Source organism: Salvelinus namaycush, chromosome 29, assembly GCF_016432855.1.
Source record: "Salvelinus namaycush isolate Seneca chromosome 29, SaNama_1.0, whole genome shotgun sequence".
NCBI classification, from domain to species: Eukaryota; Metazoa; Chordata; class Actinopteri; order Salmoniformes; family Salmonidae; genus Salvelinus; species Salvelinus namaycush.
In genome coordinates, this window is record NC_052335.1 from 22,141,242 (window position 1) to 22,160,125 (window position 18,884).

Here is an 18,884-nt window from a genome sequence, read left to right on the forward strand (position 1 = left end):
GTTTTGGGACCAGCCTCTATCTGCTTTTAAGGTCCTGCTTGCAATTAAAACATTTAAACATCCTGACGTTAACAACTTGGACATTTACAGCTGTGCGTTCAAGGAGGAAGACTGTACACAGTGTACACCACTTTATTCCAAGGGACTGAGTGAGTGCTCAATAAAGACTCACCAATATTTTCATTTTCTTGCTCTTGCGTAAAGGGAAATTCAAGGCAAGCATGGAAGTTTGTAAAGGTCGTTTACTTGGTATCTCAGTCGCTGTTGCTCATGGATTTTTCTCGGGATCATTGAACATTTTACTAAAATTTCTCATCACGACTTATAACTTCAACTACCTCACTCTCATCCAGTGCCTCACCAGCACGCTGGCAGCGGTTACACTGGAGATACTGAGGAGACTGGGCAAAGTAGACATACCTCCTTTCAGCCTTCAACTAGCCAAAGTCTTCGGAGGTGTTTGTATTCTGTCCACATTACAGTCCACTCTAACACTATGGTCTCTCAGAGGACTGAGTCTACCCATGTATGTGGTTTTTAAACGGTGTCTACCGTTGGTCACCCTAGGCATCGGCGTGTGCGTTCTGAAGAACGGTATCCCGTCTGTGGGGGTCATAACGGCGGTGCTCATCACTACTGGAGGAGCAGCTTTAGCTGGTAAAATTACACTTATTCAAATAACATTAACTTCTAATTATACAGTAAAGTAAAGTAGAAACGAAACATCATCATTTATTCTAAATAGCCTATGCATAGGGTGCATACTACGCAGTAAGTTTTGATGAATGTGTATAGGCCTCAAACTGCATACCAGCAATAATCTATCCTAGAGTTAATATTACAAATACACGAACGGGGTTAGTGTAAAAATAAACCAAAAAAACAAGAGATTACCAACGTTTTTTCTAGAAACGTCCCTTTGGTAAAGTATCCAGATGCAACAGCTGTCAATGTTGCTGCCACTGTGAGGAAAGTTCAGCACCATGCTCTGTCCCCTTTACACCATACATTTAACGCACATCCTATCCATATGGATAGAATGTGTGTTAAAGATGTGGCTCCACACTACTTTTTAATAATGTTCAGAGCATCAGGATACCTTACAATAGGTTTCACCCCCTAAAAAACTAATGTAATCACTTTTTTTTTCTTTTTTTATTGTTCTCTCACCACTGTGTCTGTGTTTACTCAGGGTCTGGTGACGTGACGGGTGACACATTTGGCTACGTGACGGGCGTCCTGGCTGTGATCATCCACGCCTCCTACCTGGTCTTGATCCAGAAGACCAGCACAGACAGTGAATATGGCCCCCTCACGGCCCAGTACTCCATCGCCATCATGGCCTCCCCAGTTCTCTTAATCTGCTCCATTGTCAGCATGGACTCCATCAACATGTGGAGCTACACGGGCTGGAGTAACCCCTTCATCTCAGGCATCTTCTCCCTCTGCATAGTCATCGGCTGTGCCATGAACTTCACCACGCTGCAATGCACCTACATCAACTCGGCCGTCACCACCAGCTTCGTGGGAGTGGTGAAGAGCATCGCCACCATCACAGTGGGCATGGTGGCCTTCAGCGACGTGGAGCCCACCAGCCTGTTTGTTGCCGGCGTTGTGGTCAACACTGTGGGCTCCATCACCTACTGCATCGTCAAGTACTTTGAGACCAGGAGGAAGACCCTCTACCAGGACCTGGAGGAGCAAAGCAAGGACGAGATTCTGCCTGGACAAACTTACATTGAGAAGAAGCCTCCCAACGGAGTCCCCACACAGGACCACCTCCTCAATGATCAGAGCCTCAGTGACTACCCACTTCCAGACACCAGCAACAGCATGGAGTCTGTAGAACTCCAGAGAGAGGCCTTTCATAACGAGAACCGGGCCAACCAGGCCAACCAGTCTGTGAGTGAAAGTTATCTAAGGGTGTGGAGGTCCATCCGTAACATGCAGTTCTTGAACAAAGACACCTTAATAGATAATATGGAGGTGCAGAGCCCTTAATGGGGAATCACTCTAATTTCAAAGGGTGCATGTTTTGTCAGTCTTTTCTGTTTGTATGTTTTTTCTGTTTGTTTGTAAGACTGGTTGGACATTGGGCACTGATTTAATGTTAAGAGATCCGTATTTTTCTCATGAACATGCGCTTATGGAAGCAGCAAAATATTTTTGAGAAGATGGAGTGTTAATATGATTGGAAAAAATATACTGACTATTTATAAAAGCATTTATGTTTAAATGTTTTATATGGATTTATCAGTCATATTAATAACTGGTGAATAGTTGATGGTAAATTGCTAAAACTAGGGGTCAAAGACATCTGATACCATAATAATGGAATACCTCCCCATCTTCCCCCAACCACTATTTTGCTGTATGGTAAACAAAATGAATTGTCTGTGTGACAGTGCATTGGGTAAGGTTGAAGTTGATATGTAATTACATGTTATAAAAAGATTAATACTAGTTTTTGTATGAATCATTTTATTTGCATAATGTTACTGCCTGTCCAGATTCTGTCTAGTCCATGAATTGTGATATTTGGCAAGTGAAGAGCAATAGCAACTTCCATTTGCATGTACAATGCAAAGTACATTTAAATGTTTTTATGGAACTCTTCCACTGTGATGTTGGCCTCTTCTTTATGATAAATCCATTACATTGAAATCCATGGTAAATGTTTTAGCCAAATTGCCTTTCCATTGAGATTTGCTTTTTGAATTACCAACAATAGATAACTGTTTTGGTAAGGTTCACTTAACATCAACACAATATAGGCGTACTGAACATTTATTGTGAGGAGATCATTATCAGTAGAGCATTTAGATCCGTAATGTCAACATTAGATTGGAAAGAGACTAGAGAATGACTTTGATCCTACGGAACACATCACTTCTCTTATTGGGTCATTAGTCAAAGTACACCACCACAATTCCCTCAAAGTCTCAACTGCTCTGGAGTAGAAAACAGCTATTTCACATCACACCCAAGGAGGATGCCTGTGTCATGATTAAAGTAATACTGCATACATAGCTGTATGGTAATGCATTCTCCAGTATGTCTTAGAACCCCTCCTTATCTAAACGCATGCAGTGAGAGTATGTCCTTCCAGAGTACCTGCAGGGAGAGGAGAGGGAGAAGTGTGAGCAATCTGTCCCCTCATCAACCAGAAAGAGAGAGGCCTGCAGTCAGCACATTAGTTGCAGGGAAATCCCAAAGTGCCTTTGAAATGCTTCATTGGGACTCTTGAAGTACAGTTAAACCAGGAACTCTGAGTGCTGATAACAGAGGACTTCAAGAAACAGGAACAGAAAAAAATTCTACTTTGTAAAAGAAAAGGGGTTGGTTGGTGAGTTTTATCACATCCTCTCTTTTTTTGGGGTGGGGGTGGAGTCAGTCAAATGGCCAGGAAAGGAAACACCATGCAGTCTGAATGGTTTTTAAATTAAACAATATTCAAGATTGGCTCTTATGCTGCATTCCAATATTCTATTTTCAATTATGCTGTTATCCGGGCATTCTCTCTGTAGACCACTGATTGTGGAATCACAGAGGGATAATTAAACACCTCATTAACCATATCTGCATGGATGCTCCTAACTCTGCACAATCCATACCATGCAGCTACACTTTCTCATTTTGGCCTGCCCATCAACACAGCCTCTTCCTAATCCTCATTTATGTGATAAGGAAACTACTTTAATGAAATGTAATCTGTTTTTCCATTTTCCATTTTTGCTAGCACTTACAGGTCCTTCCGAAAGTTTTCACACCCTTTACTTATTCCACATTTTGATGTGTTACAGCCCGAATTAAAAAATTATTTTATAAAATGTAACTTTTTTTTGTGCTAATTTATTGAAAATGAAATAAAGAAAAATCTAATTTCCATGACTATTCACACCCCTGAGTCAATACTTTGTAAAATCACCTTTGGCAGCGATTACAGCTGTGAGTCTTTCTGGGTGAGTCTCTAAGAGCTTTGCACACCTGGATTATACAACATTTGCACATTATTATTTTCAGAATTCTTCAAGCTCTGTCAAGTTGGTTCAAATCAAATCGAATTTGATTTTTCACATACACATGGTTAACAGATGTTAATGCAAGTGTAGCGAAAAGCTTGTGCGTCTATTTCTGACAGTGCAGTAACATCTAACAAGGGATGGAATAAAAATATGTACATATAAATATATGGATTAGTGATGACCAAGCGACATAGGCAAGATGCAATAGATGGTATAGAATACAGTATATACAGTTGAAGTCGGAAGTTTACATACACTTAGGTTGGAGTCATTAAAACTAATTTTTCAAAAAAATTTCAACAAATTTCTTGTTAACAAACTATAGTTCTGGCAAATCGGTTAGGACATCTACTTTGTGCATGACACAAGTAATTTTTCCAACAATTGTTTACAGACAGATTATTTCACTTATAATTCACTGTATCACAATTCCAGTCGGTCAGAGTTTACATACACTAAGTTGACTGTGCCTTTAAACAGCTTGGAAAATTCCAGAAAATGATGTCATGGCTTTAGAAGCTTATGATAGGCTAATTTACATCATTTGAGTCAATTGGAGGTGTACCTGTGGATGTATTTCAAGGCCATACCTTCAAACTCAGTGTCTCTTTGCTTGACATCATGGGAAAATCAAAAGAAATCAGTGAAGACCTCAGAAACAAAATGGTAGACCTCCACAAATCTGGTTCCTCCTTGGGAGCAATTTCCAAATGCCTGAAGGTACCATGTTCATCTGTACAAAGAATAGTACGCAAGTATAAAGACCATGGGACCACGCAGCCGTCATACCGCTCAGGAAGGAGACGCATTCTCTCTCCTAGAGATGAACGTACTTTGATGCGAAAAGTGCAAATCAATCCCAGAACAACAGCAAAGGACCTTGTGAAGATGCTGGAGGAAACAGGTACAAAATTATCTATAGCCACAGGAAAACGAGTCCTATATCGACATAACCTGAAAGGCCGCTCAGCAAGGAAGAAGCCACTGCTCCAAAACCGCTATAAAATAGCCAGACTATGGTTTGCAACTGCACATGGGGACAAAGATCGTACTTTTTGGAGAAATTTTCTCTGGTCTGATGAAACAAAAATAGAGCTGTTCGGCAATAATGACCATCGTTATGTTTGGAGGAAAAGGGGGACGCTTGCAAGCCGAAGAACACCATCCCAACCGTGAAGCACGGGGGTGGCAGTATCATGTTGTGGGGGTGCTTTGCTGCAGGAGGAACTGGTGCACTTCACAAAATAGATGGCATCATGAGGACGGAAAATATGTGGATATATTGAAGCAACATCTCAAGGCATCAGTCAGGAAGTTAAACCTTGGTCGCAAATGGATCTTCCAAATGGACAATGACCCCAAGCATACTTCCAAAGTTGTGGCAAAATGGCTTAAGTACAACAAAGTCAAGGTATTGGAGTGGCCATCACAAAGCCCTGACCTCCATCCCATAGAAAATTTCGGGGCAGAACTGAAAAAGCGTGTGTGAGCAAGGAGGCCTTACAACCCTGACTAATTTTGGGAATGGGCCAAAATTCACCCAACTTATTGTGGGAAGCTTGTGGAAGGCTTCACAAAATGTTTGACCCAAGTTTAACAATTTAAAGGCAATGCTATCAAATACTAATTGAGTGTATGTAAACTTCTGACCCACTGGGAATGTGCTGAAAGAAATCAAAGCTGAAATAAATCATTCTCTCTACTATTATTCTGACATTTCACATTTTTTAAATAAAGTGGTGATTCTAACTGACCTAAGAGAGGGCATTTTTACTAGGATTAAATGTTAGGAATTGTGAAAAACTGAGTTTAATTGTGTTTGGCTAAGGTGTTTGTAAACTTCCGACTTCAACTGTACATATGAGATGAGTAATACAAGATATGTAAACATTATTAAAGTGTTATTATTAAAGTGACTCGTGATCTATTTTTTAAAGTGGCCAATGATTTCGAGTCTGTATGTAGGCAGCTGCATCTCTGTGTCAGATTTGACTGTTTAACAGTCTGATGGCCTTGAGATAAAAGCTGTTTTTCAGCATCTCGGTCCCAGCTTTGATGCACCTGTACTGACCTCGCCTTCTGGATGGTAGCGGGGTGAACAGGCAGCGGCTCTGGTGGTTGTTGTCCTTGATGATCCTTTTGGCTTTCCTGTGACATCGGGTGCTGTAGGTGTCCTGGACTGCAGGTTGTACCAGGCGGTGATACAGCCCGACAGGATGCTCTCAATTGTGCATCTGTAAAAGTTTGTGAGGGTTTTAGGTGACAAGCCATATTTCTTAAGCTTCCTGAGGTTGAAGGCTGTTGCTCCTTCTTCACCACACTTCCTGTGTGGGTGGACCATTTCAGTTTGTCCTTGATGTACACGCCGAGGAACTTAAAACTTTACATCTTCTCCACTGATATCCTGTCGATGTGGATAGGGAGGTGCTCCCTCTGCTGTTTCCTGAAGTCCACGATCATCTCCATTGTTTTGTTGACGTTGAGTGAGAGGTTGTTTTCGTGACACCACACTCCGAGTGCCCTCACCTCCTCCCTGTAGGCTGTCTCATCGTTGTTGGTAATCAAGCCCACTACTGTTGTGTCATCTGCAAACTTGATGATTTAGTTGGAGGCCTGCATGGCCATGCAGTCATGGGTGTACAGGGAGTACAGGATGGAGTTGAGCATGCACCCTTGTGGGGCCCCAGTGTTGAGGATCAGCGAAGTAGAGATGTTTCCTACCGTCACCACCTGGAGGCGGCCCATCAGAAAGTCCAAGACCCAATTGCACAGGGCGGGGTTGAGACCCAGGGCCTCAAGCTTAATGATGAGCTTGGAGGGTACTATGGTGTTGAATGCTGAGCTGTAGTCAATGAACAGCATTCTTACATAGGTACTCCTCTTGTCCAGATGGGATAGGGCAGTGTGCAGTGTGATCGCGATTGCATTGTCTGTGGACCTATTGGGGCGGTATGCAAATTGAAATGGGTCTAGGGTGGCAGGTAAGGTCGAGGTAATATGATCCTTGACTAGTCTCTCAAAGCACTTCATGATGACAGAAGTGAGTGCTACGGGGCGATAGTCATTTAGTTCAGTTATCTTTGCCGTCTTGGGCACAGGAAAAATGGTGGCCATCTTCAAGCATGTGGGGACAGCAGACTGGGATAGGGAGAGATTGAATATGTCTGTAAACACACCAGCCAGCTGGTCTGCGCATGCTCTGAGGACGCGGCTAGGGATGCCGTCTGGCCCCGCAGCTTTGCAAGAGTTAACACGTTTAAATGTCTTACTAACGTCGGCCGCAGAGAAGGAGAGGGGGGACCCGCAGGCCTTGGTAGTGGGCCGTGTCAGTGGCACTGTATTATCCTCAAAGCTGGCAAAGAAGGTGTTTAGTTTGTCTGGAAGCAAGACGTCGGTGTCCGTGACGTGGCTGGTTTTCTTTTTGTAGTCCGTAATTGCCTGTAGACCCTGTAGGCCACATACGTCTCGTGTCTGAGCCATTGAATTGCGACTCCACTTTGTCCCTATACCAACACTTCACTTGTTTGATTACCTTGTGGAGGGAATAACTACACTGTTTATGTTTGGCCATATTCCCAGTCATCTTTCCATTGTTAAATGCAGTGGTTTGCGCTTTCAGTTTTGCAGAAATTCCGCCATCTATCCACGGTTTCTGGTTAGGGTGGGGTTTAATAGTCACAGTGGGTACAACATCTCAAATGCACTTCCTTATAAACTCACTCACAGAGTCAGCGTATGAATCAATGTTATTTTCTGAGGCTTCCCGGAACATTTCCCAGCCCGCATGATCAAAACAATCTTGAACCGTGGAATGCGATTGGTCAGACCAGTATGGGAACAACAGTTGGCCGTATGCTTCAGTCTGGAGGAGTTTGTGGCAGAGGTAAAGAAAGTTTTTGATGCTCCATTGTCCGGGAGAGAGGCTGCCCGAAAGTAACTCCAGCTTGGGCAAGGCCCCCGCAGTGTGGCAGACTACGCAATGGATTTCCGCACGTTGGCAGCTGAGAGTGCTGGAACCCGGAAGCACTGTTCAACATGTTCCTGCACCGAGTATCGGAGGAAGTAAAGGACGAGCTTGCTGCCCGGGAACTACCGACGGGTCTCAACTCACTCATCGCCTTGACCATTTGGATCGATGGGCGACTACGGTTATGAAGGAAGGAGAGGAGAGGAGATTTAAACTCGCCAGTCCATGGATTCCACCTCGCTTCCGAGGTATCCCGGAAGCCCCCGACGGCACCGTTGCCGAGAGAACCCGAGGCTACCCAAGTTTCCTCGAGAGCCTCTGAAGACTGCTGATTCATCTCTTCCCGAGCTCATGCAACTAGGCAGAACTAGGCTGTCTCCAGCTGAACGGTTATACAGGCTTCACACTAAGAGCTGCCTATATTGCGGGACTACTGGTTATTTCGTCTCCACCTGTCCACAAAAAGACCAGGCTCACCGGTTGGAGTGAGTACTCTAGTGGGCCGTACGGAGAATTTTTCCTCTCCCCTTGCTGGCATACCTTTTCATGCCATGTTGCTGTGGGGGAACCAGTCAAAATCTCTCCGGGTACGCATCGACTCTGGGGCCAATGAGAGCTTTATGGACGCTACCCTGGCTTCCGAGCTGGATATCCTCACTCAGCCCCTCCATTCCCATGGATGTTAGAGCACTGGACGGGGGCTCTATAGGCCAGGTCACCCACAATACCACCCCCATCAACCTATGTGTATCAGGGAACCACAGTGAGATGATCCAGTTCATGCTCACTAAGTCTCCTCAGGTTCCCGTAGTATTAGGATTCTCCTGGCTCCAACGACACAATCCCCTGGAGCCCATTCTGCCACGCCCATTGCCTGAAGTCAGCGCAGCCTTTCCTGGGATGTCTTTCTGGGAGCTCGGAAGTTGCCCCGGACCTCGCCACCATTCCCGTGGAGTACCAGGAAGACAACCTCTGCCTGTCCCTCCCCGTCCGTGGTCTCACATCTCCCTGGACTTTGTCATGGGTCTCCCCCTGTCTTATGGCCATACCGCCATCCTGACCATGGTGGATCGGTTTTCCAAAGCCGCTCACTTCATTCCTCTCCCCAAGCTACCCTCTGCCAAAGAAACGGCTCAGCTCATGGTGCAGCACGTCTTCCATGGACTACCAGTAGACATGGTCTCCGACCGGTGTCCTCAGTTCTCATCCGGTTCTGGAAGGTGTTTTGCACCCTCATTGGGTCGTCGGCATCCGGTTCTGGAAGGTGTTTTGCACCCTCATTGGGTCGTGACAATTGTGCTCAGTGCAACAACACCAACAAAAAACACCCTAGGTGTCGAAAAAGATAGTGTTAAAGGCGTGATCACAAGCAACACCAAAACATTTGATTTACATCTTATGCTGTGTTTGGGACAACATGTACATGGGCAAGACTGAATTAATTGTGAATAATGATGAGTGAGATAGTTACAGACAAATGTGTCTTGGGGGTATGATATTTGTGCATCTGTAACTTTCTCACTCATCATTATTCATGATTCATTCAGGACTATCTGTAATCATGGTAGCATCCACGTTAATGTAGAAGTGTTTTTGAAGCATATTCTATTCTTATTTACAATAAAAGTGACTCCAAAATGGCACAAACCATTATTTACCATGAATTTCTATTGGGCACAAAATAATATGAAACAACCGAAACAAACAGCAAATGCATCCAACACGTTTGTAGAGTCACACACTTGATGTAATCATTGTGTGCTAGGAACATGGGACCAAATGCTAAACTTTTGACTACTTTAATTCAAATATAAGTACATTTGTCCCAAAACTTTTGGTCCCCTAAAATGGGGGAACTATGTACAAAAAGTGCTGGAATTTCTAAACGGTTCACCCAATATGGAGGAGGAAAATACCCTCAAATTAAACCGGAAAGACGGCAAAGTTTGCTAAAAACAAAAGTGACGTAATTAAGCACGTGTTATAATGAGTAGGATTCTATGTTTTTACATGCAACAGTTATTGCTTTTGATAAAAACGCTTTATCTGCCTTCCCTTCCCACTTTTGATGGATGATGTGAAGGACCATAGCCCGGTGTACCCCAGGTCAGATTTTCTACTTGCTTCAATTGTGTGCCATGCTGTGCACAGTCAAAATACAATTACATGCTTGCTAACTTAGCTAGCTACGTGACTAAATTAGTCGGTAGTCACTTAGGCAGGTTACCTTGGTTTTCTTGGGCACAGGGATTATGGTGGTCTGCTTGAAACATGTTGGTATTACAGACTCGGTCAGGGACAGGTTGAAAATGTCAGTGAAGACACTTGCCAGTTGGTCAGCGCATGCTCGCAGTACACGTCCTGGTAAACCGTCTGGCCCTGCGGCCTTATGAATGTTGACCTGTTTAATCGGCTACGGAGAGCGTGATCACACAGTCGTCCGGAACAGCTGATGCCCTCATGCATCTCCTATTCTGCGTTGTGTATTTATCTTCTAAATATTCTTACTGAAATGTTCTCTAGTTGCGCCATGATTGGCTCAGTGTTGTGTCACTCATGTGTACACTACGTCACCGCAAAATCTACATGGGAGAGCTAGAAAGGTCAAGCCCCTTGGGTGCTGCCGTAGATTTACACTAGAAGTGCCCATCCAAGAAGTCTCAAGGTCATTGGTCACAGATAAAATTACTTCAAATCATGTCATATATACCGTAGCTTTGATTGGACTGATCATGTCAACATCATACTTTCAAAATCTTGGCTAGCAAGCTAGACAAGCAGTCATCTTCATGAATTAAGTTTACAATATACTGGCAAATCCTTTTCAATCCTTGTCATATGAAGAGAAATTATAGATAGAACGTATTGGCCATTAGAAATAAACATTACAAGCTGGAAATCGCAATTTTAACAATGAGTGGTTGGGAAGGAATCCGTGGCTAACTGCAAGCATTGCAAAGCAATCACTAGCCTGCTATTCACTAGCCTGCTATATCTACTGCAGCCCATATCCTCCACATACAACACCCGTTCTGCCAGTCACATTCTGTTAAAGGTCCCAAAAGCACACACATCCCTGGGTCGCTCTTTTTTTCAGTTCGCTGCAGCTAACGACTGGAACGAGCTGCTACAAACACTCAAACTGGACAGTTTTACCTCAATCTCTTCATTCAAAGACTCAATCATGGACACTCTTACTGACAGTTGTGGCTGCTTTGCGTGATGTATTGTTGTCTCTACCTTCTTTCCCTTTGTGTTGTTGACTGTGTCCAATAATGTTTGTACCATGTTTTGTGCTGCTACCATGTTGTGTTGCTACCTTGTTGTGGTCTTGTTGTGTTGCTGCCATGCTGTGTTGTCATGTGTTGTTGCCTTGCTATGTTGTTGTCTTAGGTCTCTCTTTATGTAGTGTTGTGTTGTCTCTCTTGTCTTGATGTGTGTTTTGTCCTATATTTATATATGTTTTGTTATTTTTCATCCCAGCCCCCACCCCGGCAGGAGGCCTTTTGCCTTTTGGTGACTTGTCATTGTAAATAAGAATTTGTTCTTAACTGACTTGCCTAGTTAAATAAAGATTAAATAAATAAATATTCAGTGGCGAGGGTGTGTGGTCCAAGTCTGGGATTAAGGGTATCTTTTCCAAGCTTAAAAGGATAAACATTCACATGCAACACCATCGGCCAGAAAAGGTTGAATACATTGGCCATGCTGTCAATCCAGCCTGCCTCGTTCAAAACAACTGGGAACTGGGAACTGGGAAAACTCAGACTTCAGTGAGTTCAAGACAACTGAGAACTCTGAAAAAAACGAGCTCCGTCTGAAGATACGTTTTGAATGGTCATCCAACTCAGAATTCCTAGGCGGGAACTCAGGCCTCTTTCTGGAGCTCTGACCTGAAGATCACTGACTTCATGATTCAACATTGTTTTTTCCCAAATTCACAGTCGTCTTGAAAGCACCATAAATACAGAGAATGCCAGACTTTGATGACAAAATGTGTCCACAATAAGGACCGCCACACCACCTTCCTGTTCAAGTGAGCACGACAAGGTGAGTCCAAAAATTTCTTATATGCTACTGCATAAATGATGTAATATGCCTTGGAGATATGTATACTGTAGCTAAGAAAGTAATACTAAGTGTATGTTGTGTAGTAAGCTGTTAGTAGCCCATGTGCCTCACCCTAATAATTTGGTCCCTTTCCCCCTCATAACTTAGCCTACTGTTCTGACTTGGTGGTGCACATGTAGCCAATAGTCTGTTTTACAGAAATGTCATCGTCAAATATTGTAAGAGCTTCCATTTTCTACTTACAGTATATGCCCTCTTTAGTCATCCTATGGTTCTGACTTAGTGTACAGAGAGAATGCTGTAAGAACGGCCCATGTTCTGAATTCTGTCCCTGTACATTTCAAAAGTGCTGAATGAATAATCACATTAACTACGTTCGTCTTAGCTCGCTCATTAATGTCATAATAGAAATTACAGATTGCCTCTTATCCACTCATCGTTCCTTTATGCCATAGTTTATACATCTCAATTGTCAGCAGGAACCACATTTGTTTAAGCAAGTCAGCTGAATGAACTGTTTCGCTGCCAGACAAGGCTCCGTTGATAACCAGGTGTATCGGTGGAAAGGATTCACTCCATGGTGCTGAAAAGAAAGCTCTGCTGTTGGGACAGCTTTATGTAAGCCCTAACAGTTTGTGGGCATTGTTTGTCACTGTTATAGTACAAGTAATGTATTGTTTAGTGTTGTATTGTGTAGTGGCTTTGCTGGCATGCATCAAAAACAATGTTTTTTACTTTGTCCCACCAAGATTTACATGCTAAAATCTCCGCTGGTGCTACCACACCTGATTCTACTACTCAGCTGTTCATCAAGACCTCAGCTGTTCATCAAGACCATGAATAGTAGAATCAGGTGTTGTAGAACTAAGGTTGAACAAAAAAGCCAGCATACAGTGAATGTGTGAAGTATTCAGACCCCTTCACTTTCTCCACATTTTGTTACGTTACAGCCTTATTCTAAAATGGATCAAATAAAAACATTTCCTCATCAATCTACACACAATACCCCATAATGACAAAGCAAAAACAGGTAAAAAAATTTGCAAATAAAAAACCTCAAAATGTAAATACCTTACTTACATTAGTATTCAGACCTATGAGACTAGAAATTGAGCTCCTTGAGATGTTTCTACAACCTGTTTGGAATCCACCTGTGGTAAATTCAATTGATTGGACATGATTTGTAAAGGCACACACCTGTCTATATAAGGCCCCACAGTTGATAGTGCGTGTCAGAGCAAAAACCAAGCCATGAGGTCGAAGGAATTGTCCGTAGAGTTCCGAGACAGGATTGTGTCGAGGCACAGATCTGGGGAAGGGTAGCAAAAAATGTCTGCAGCATTGAAGGTTCCCAAGAACACAGTGGGATCCATCATTCTTAAGTGGAAGAAGTTTGGAACCTCCAAGACTCTTCTGTCCAAACTGAGCTATCGGGGGAGAAGGGCCCTGGTCAGAGAGGTGACCAAGAACCCGATGGTCATTCTGACAGAGCTCCAGAGTTCTTCTGTGGAGATGGAAGAACCTTCCAGAAGGACAACGATCTCTGCAGCACTCCACCTATCAGGCCTTTACGGTAGAGTGGCCAGAAGGAAGCCACTCCTCAGTAAAAGGCATGTGAAAGCCTGCTTGGAGTTTACCAAAAGGCAACTAAAGGACTCTCAGACCATGAGAAACAAGATTCTCTGGTCTGATGAAACCAAGATTGAACTCTTTCGCCTGAATGCCAAGCGTCACGTCTGGAGAAAACCTGGCACCATCCCTACGATGAAGCATGGTGGTGGCAGCATCATGCTATGGGGATGTTTTTCAGCGGCAGGGACTGGCAGACTAGTCAGGACCGAGGGAAAGATGAACAGAGCAAAGTACAGAGAGATCCTTGATGAAAACCTGCTCCAGAGCGCTCAGGACCTCAGACTGGGGCGAAGGTATACCTTCCAAAAGGACAATGAGCCTAAGCACACAGCCAAGACAACACAGGAGTGGCATCGGGACAAGTGGCCCAGCCAGAGCCCGGACTTGAACCCGATCTAACATCTCTGGAGAGACCTGAAAATAGCTGTGCAGCAACACTCCCCATCCTACCTGACAGAGCTTGAGAGGATCTGTAGAGAAGAATGGGAGAAACTCCCCAAATACAGGTGTACCAAGCTTGTAGAGTCATGCCAAAGAAGAAGTAAGGCTGTAATTGCTGCCAAAGGTGCTTCAACAAAGTTTTTATTTTTATTTTTATTTCACCTTTATTTAACCAGGTAGGCAAGTTGAGAACAAGGTCTCATTTACAATTGCGACCTGGCCAAGATAAAGCATAGCAGTTCGACACATACAACAACACAGAGTTACACATTGAATAAAACAAACATACAGTCAATAATACAGTAGAAAAATAAGTCTATATGCAATGTGAGCAAATGAGGTGAGATAAGGGAAGTAAAGGCAAAAAAAGGCCATGGTGGCGAAGTAAATACAATATAGCAAGTAAAACACTGGAATGGTAGATTTGCAGTGGGAGAATGTGCAAAGTAGAAATAGAAATAATATGGGTGCAAAGGAGCAAAATAAATAAATAAATAAAAACAGTAGGGGAAGAGGTAGTTGTTTGGGCTAAATTATAAATGGGCTATGTACAGGTGCAGTAATCTGTGAGCTGCTCTGACAGCTGGTGCTTAAAGCTAGTGAGGGAGATAAGTACTGAGTAAAGGGTCTGAATAATTATGTAAATGTCATATTTCAGTTCGTCTTTGCTTTGTCATTATGGGGTATTGTGTGTAGATTGATGAGGGAAGAAAACATTTTGTCAATTTTAGAATAAGGCTGTAACGTAACAAAATGTTGAAAAAGGGAAGGAGTCTGAATACTTTCCAAATGCACTGCAAACCTGTAGCTTGTGAATAGCAATTGTGGCCATCCCTGAATTGTATTTACAAAGGTGACTATATCTGATGAATGTAGATTTGGTTGTGAATTTTATACTCAGTGATAACTCACCTTTGTTTACAGGTCATGTTGTACTCGGCCTTTCTTCGGTCAACTTTAAGGTGCATTTTCATGTAAATAGTTCATGGGTACATGTCAATTATTTGTGTATTTTCCAGGAACTTGCTCTATTCTCTTAAGAGAGATCAGGGGAAAAATGTCAGTTTACTCCATAATGTCTTAAATTGGGTTCTTTGTTTTTCGCTGCGCTCTGGAAAATCAGCTGTTAAATAAATACTAACAACTACATTATTTTTCCTACGATTTGTCATTATTGTTCGCTTTTGCTTAACTTTTATTGCTATGTTATGCTGTATTATAAACTGGGTGGTTTGAGCCCTGAATGCTAATTGGCTGAAAACCGGTGTATATCAGACCGTATACCACGGGTATAAAAAAATAAATTTATTTTTACTGCTCTATTTACGTTGGTAACCAGTTTATACAATAATAGCAATAAGGTACCCTGGGGGTTTGTGGCATATGGCCAATATACCACGGCTAAGGGCTGTATCCAGGCACTTGTGTTGCGTCGTGCGTAAAGAACAGCCCTAAACATTATGTTTTAAGTGAGAAGTAGACATTGGTCTGAAGCTGAAAAATAAAGGAAATTCACATGAGCACAACAATGCCTATTCCACCCATGCTCTACCAAGGTTTTCCAGCAAACAACTTCGACCTACTGTACTAGCTATGTTGGTATTGTACTTCAAACTATGTGTAAGCAGGTTGCTTAGGATTCAAACCTTCTCAAACAGCCTAATTCATACTCTTCAGATGGATAATGTACTTTACAGTGTCCTGCTATTAAAATTATGTATACCGGTATATCATTTATCTGTATGTATTTTTAGATATAGGCCTATTGTAAATGTGTATTATTGTTGCATCTTTACTGCAAAAAAAAATTCAAGTACGAACATAACGTTAAGTGACATATTAATTTGACAGAGGTAATGAACTGTTTATTGATCAGCACAGCAATTGATAAAACAGGAAACACAAGTGGTTCTGAGGTTATGTCAATAATGCAGTTACAAAGGTAAGCTAACAGTTAAAAAATCAGGAACGTAGACAGGAATGTAGACAGGCTCTATCTATCTGAGCTACCGTGTCCAACACACCACCACCTGTTATGGTATGTTGGACACCTACTGACAAATAAGGATGTTATTATGATTATTTATTTTGAATTACATGTTTCAAAACAATGACGCCAGAGGGTATGGCTGCCGTTTTATGGGCTCCTAACCAACTGTGCTATTTTGTGTGTCTTTTCTCATTGTTTGTAACTTATTTTGTACATAATGTTGCTGCTACTGTGTCTTATGAACGAAAAGAGCTTCTGGAAATCAGAACAGCGATTACTCACCTCGAACTAGATTAAGATTTTTACTTAAATGAATCCGACGCAAAGGATATACTGCTTCTCTGAGACCAGTCCCAAATCCCAGTCATTCGCGTGAAGAAAAGACGGAAATACAGGGGGCAGAGATCAAGGTGCCTTTTTAGAATTCATCGTTGAGTAGGTAACCTGCCTCTATCGGCCAACGTGCAATCACTGGAAAATAAACTGGATGATCTCCATTTGAGCATAACCTACTAACTGGACATTATAAACTGTAATATCTTATGTCACCGAGTCGTGGCTGAACAAAGACACGGATAATATACATTTGGCTGGGTTTTCCGTGCATCGGCAGGACAGAACAGCTATGTCTGGTAAGACAAGGGGTGGGGGTGTGTGTCTATTTGTCACTAACAGCTTGTGCGCGATGCCTAATATTAAGGAAGTCTTGAGGTATTGCTCGCCTGAGGTAGAGTACCGCATGATAAACTGTAGACCACACAATCTACCAAGAGAGATTTAATCTCTATTTTTCATAGCCGTCTATTTACCACCACAAACCGATGCTGTTACTGGCACTAAGACGACACTCAATGAGCTGTATAAGGCCATTAGCAAACAAAAAAATGCTCATCCAGAAGCGGCGCTCCTAGTGGCCGGGGATTTTAATGCAGGCAAACTTAAATCCGTTTTACCTCATATCTACCTGCATGTCACATGAACAACCAGAGGGAAAAAACTCCCCACACAGAGACAAATGCAAAACTTGCCCTATATTTAGCAAATCTGACCATAATTCTATGCTCCTGATTCCTGCCTACAAGCAAAAACTAAAGCCGGAAGTACCAGTGACTCACTCAATACGGAAGTAGTCAGATGATGCAGATGCTACGCTACAGGACTGTTTTGCTAGCACAGACTGGAATACGTTCCTGGATTCATCCAATGGCTTTGAGGAGTATACCACCTCAGTCACCAGCTTCATCAATAAATGCATCCACGACGTCGTCCCCATAGTGACTGTACGTACATATCCCAACCAGAAGCCATGGATTACAGGCAACATCTGCACCGAGCTAAATGCTAGAGCTGCCGCTTTCAAGAAGCAGGACTCTAATCCGGATGCTTATAAGAAACCCGCTATGCTCTCAGACGAACCATCAAACAGGCGAAGCGTCAATACAGGACTAAGATTGAATCCCACTACACCGGCTCTGATGCTCGTTGGATGTGGCAGGGCTTGCAAACTATTACGGACTACAAAGGAAAACACAGCCGCGAGCTGCCCAGTGACACAAGCCTACCAGACGAGCTAAATGCCTTTTATACTCTCTTTCGAGGCAAGCAACACTGAAGCATGCATGAGAGCACCAGCTGTACCAGGCGACTGTGTGATCACACTCTCCGTAGCCGATGTGAGCAAGACCTTTAAACAGGTCAACATTCACAAGGCCGCTGGGCCAGACGGATTGCCAGGACGTGTACTTAGAGCATGCGCAGACCAACTGGCAAGTGTCTTCACTGACATTTTCAACCTGTCCCTGACCGAGTCTGTAATACCTACATGTTTCAAGCAGACCACCATAATCCCTGTATTCAAGAAAGTGAAGGTAACCTGCCTAAATGACTACCGCCCGGGAGAAAGTGAGAAAGAAAGGATGAAAGAGAGAGAGGTGGGAAGAGAGTGGAAGACAGACAGAGAGAGAGATGGAGAGAGAAACAGAGAGAGAAAGTAAGCAGTGCAAGTGTACTTAGACTTGAGTATTTCAACAACTCTTCTCTTCCAACTTGTTAGGCAATCATATCTACCTACGGGGGAAGGATGGCCAGCCACACAGCAGAGTGATTTTTACTAATGAGGAGAAGGAGGCCGTGCTGACCGAGTGAGGCGCATGATTGTCAAAATCAACCTGCGCTTCTTCTGACAGGGAATTGTCAAGGAGGTGGACAGCTGGGCAAGTGAAATAACCTTTTGTTTATCAATCACCATCTATTATGTCTGAAATGTTATGATTTCAATTAATGTCATATCAGAGAGCACACAATATTTCAATTTCTCACTTTTTGCATTAAAGGTCAGTACCTTGTCTAGCCTGCCAGAAGTTTGAGAGGGCGAAGACTGTGGCATCGGAGTTGAAGCCCATCAAAGTTGTTTCACCATGGCACATGATGGGTAAGTGTCTCAATTCAAATTTTGCCCTGATAAGATGTTTTGTAATGGTTTCTTTATTTGACCACAGCAGAGTTCAATATTATAGAGCGTGTGTGTGTCAGTATCCTTACAAATATGAAAATCTGCAGACTGTAGGACACAGATACAGGTAAGAATAAAGTAATCTTCTCTAACACTTTAAATGTTAGGGGTGGACATCATTGGACCCTTCACTAAATCCAGGAATGGCAACAGCTGGTGTCTGACGGCGACCGATCACTTTACCAAGCAAAACCGATTAAGGTCAGTAAAGGAAGAGTACGTGCTTAACTCTAAATTCCCTTCTGT

At 42.9% G+C, this 18,884-nt stretch overlaps 1 protein-coding gene across 1 annotated transcript; it reads left to right on the plus strand.

Moving 5' to 3' along the window:
• Nucleotides 1–221: 221 nt before the first annotated feature.
• On the plus strand, nucleotides 222–2,001 carry LOC120024005 (solute carrier family 35 member D3-like). The gene is made up of 2 exons (XM_038968093.1): nucleotides 222–657; nucleotides 1,193–2,001. Exons 1-2 carry the CDS (start codon nucleotides 222–224, stop codon nucleotides 1,999–2,001), a joined length of 1,245 nt encoding a protein of 414 aa, XP_038824021.1.
• Nucleotides 2,002–18,884: the final 16,883 nt, after the last annotated feature.

Excerpts from the sequence above, each read along its gene's own strand:
- LOC120024005 (XM_038968093.1), top strand. The coding sequence starts at position 222 with ATGGAAGTTTGTAAAGGTCGTTTACTTGGTATCTCAGTCGCTGTTGCT. Across the intron at positions 658-1,192 it reads TGGAGGAGCAGCTTTAGCTG|GGTCTGGTGACGTGACGGGT; the intron begins GTAAAATTACAC and ends GTGTTTACTCAG.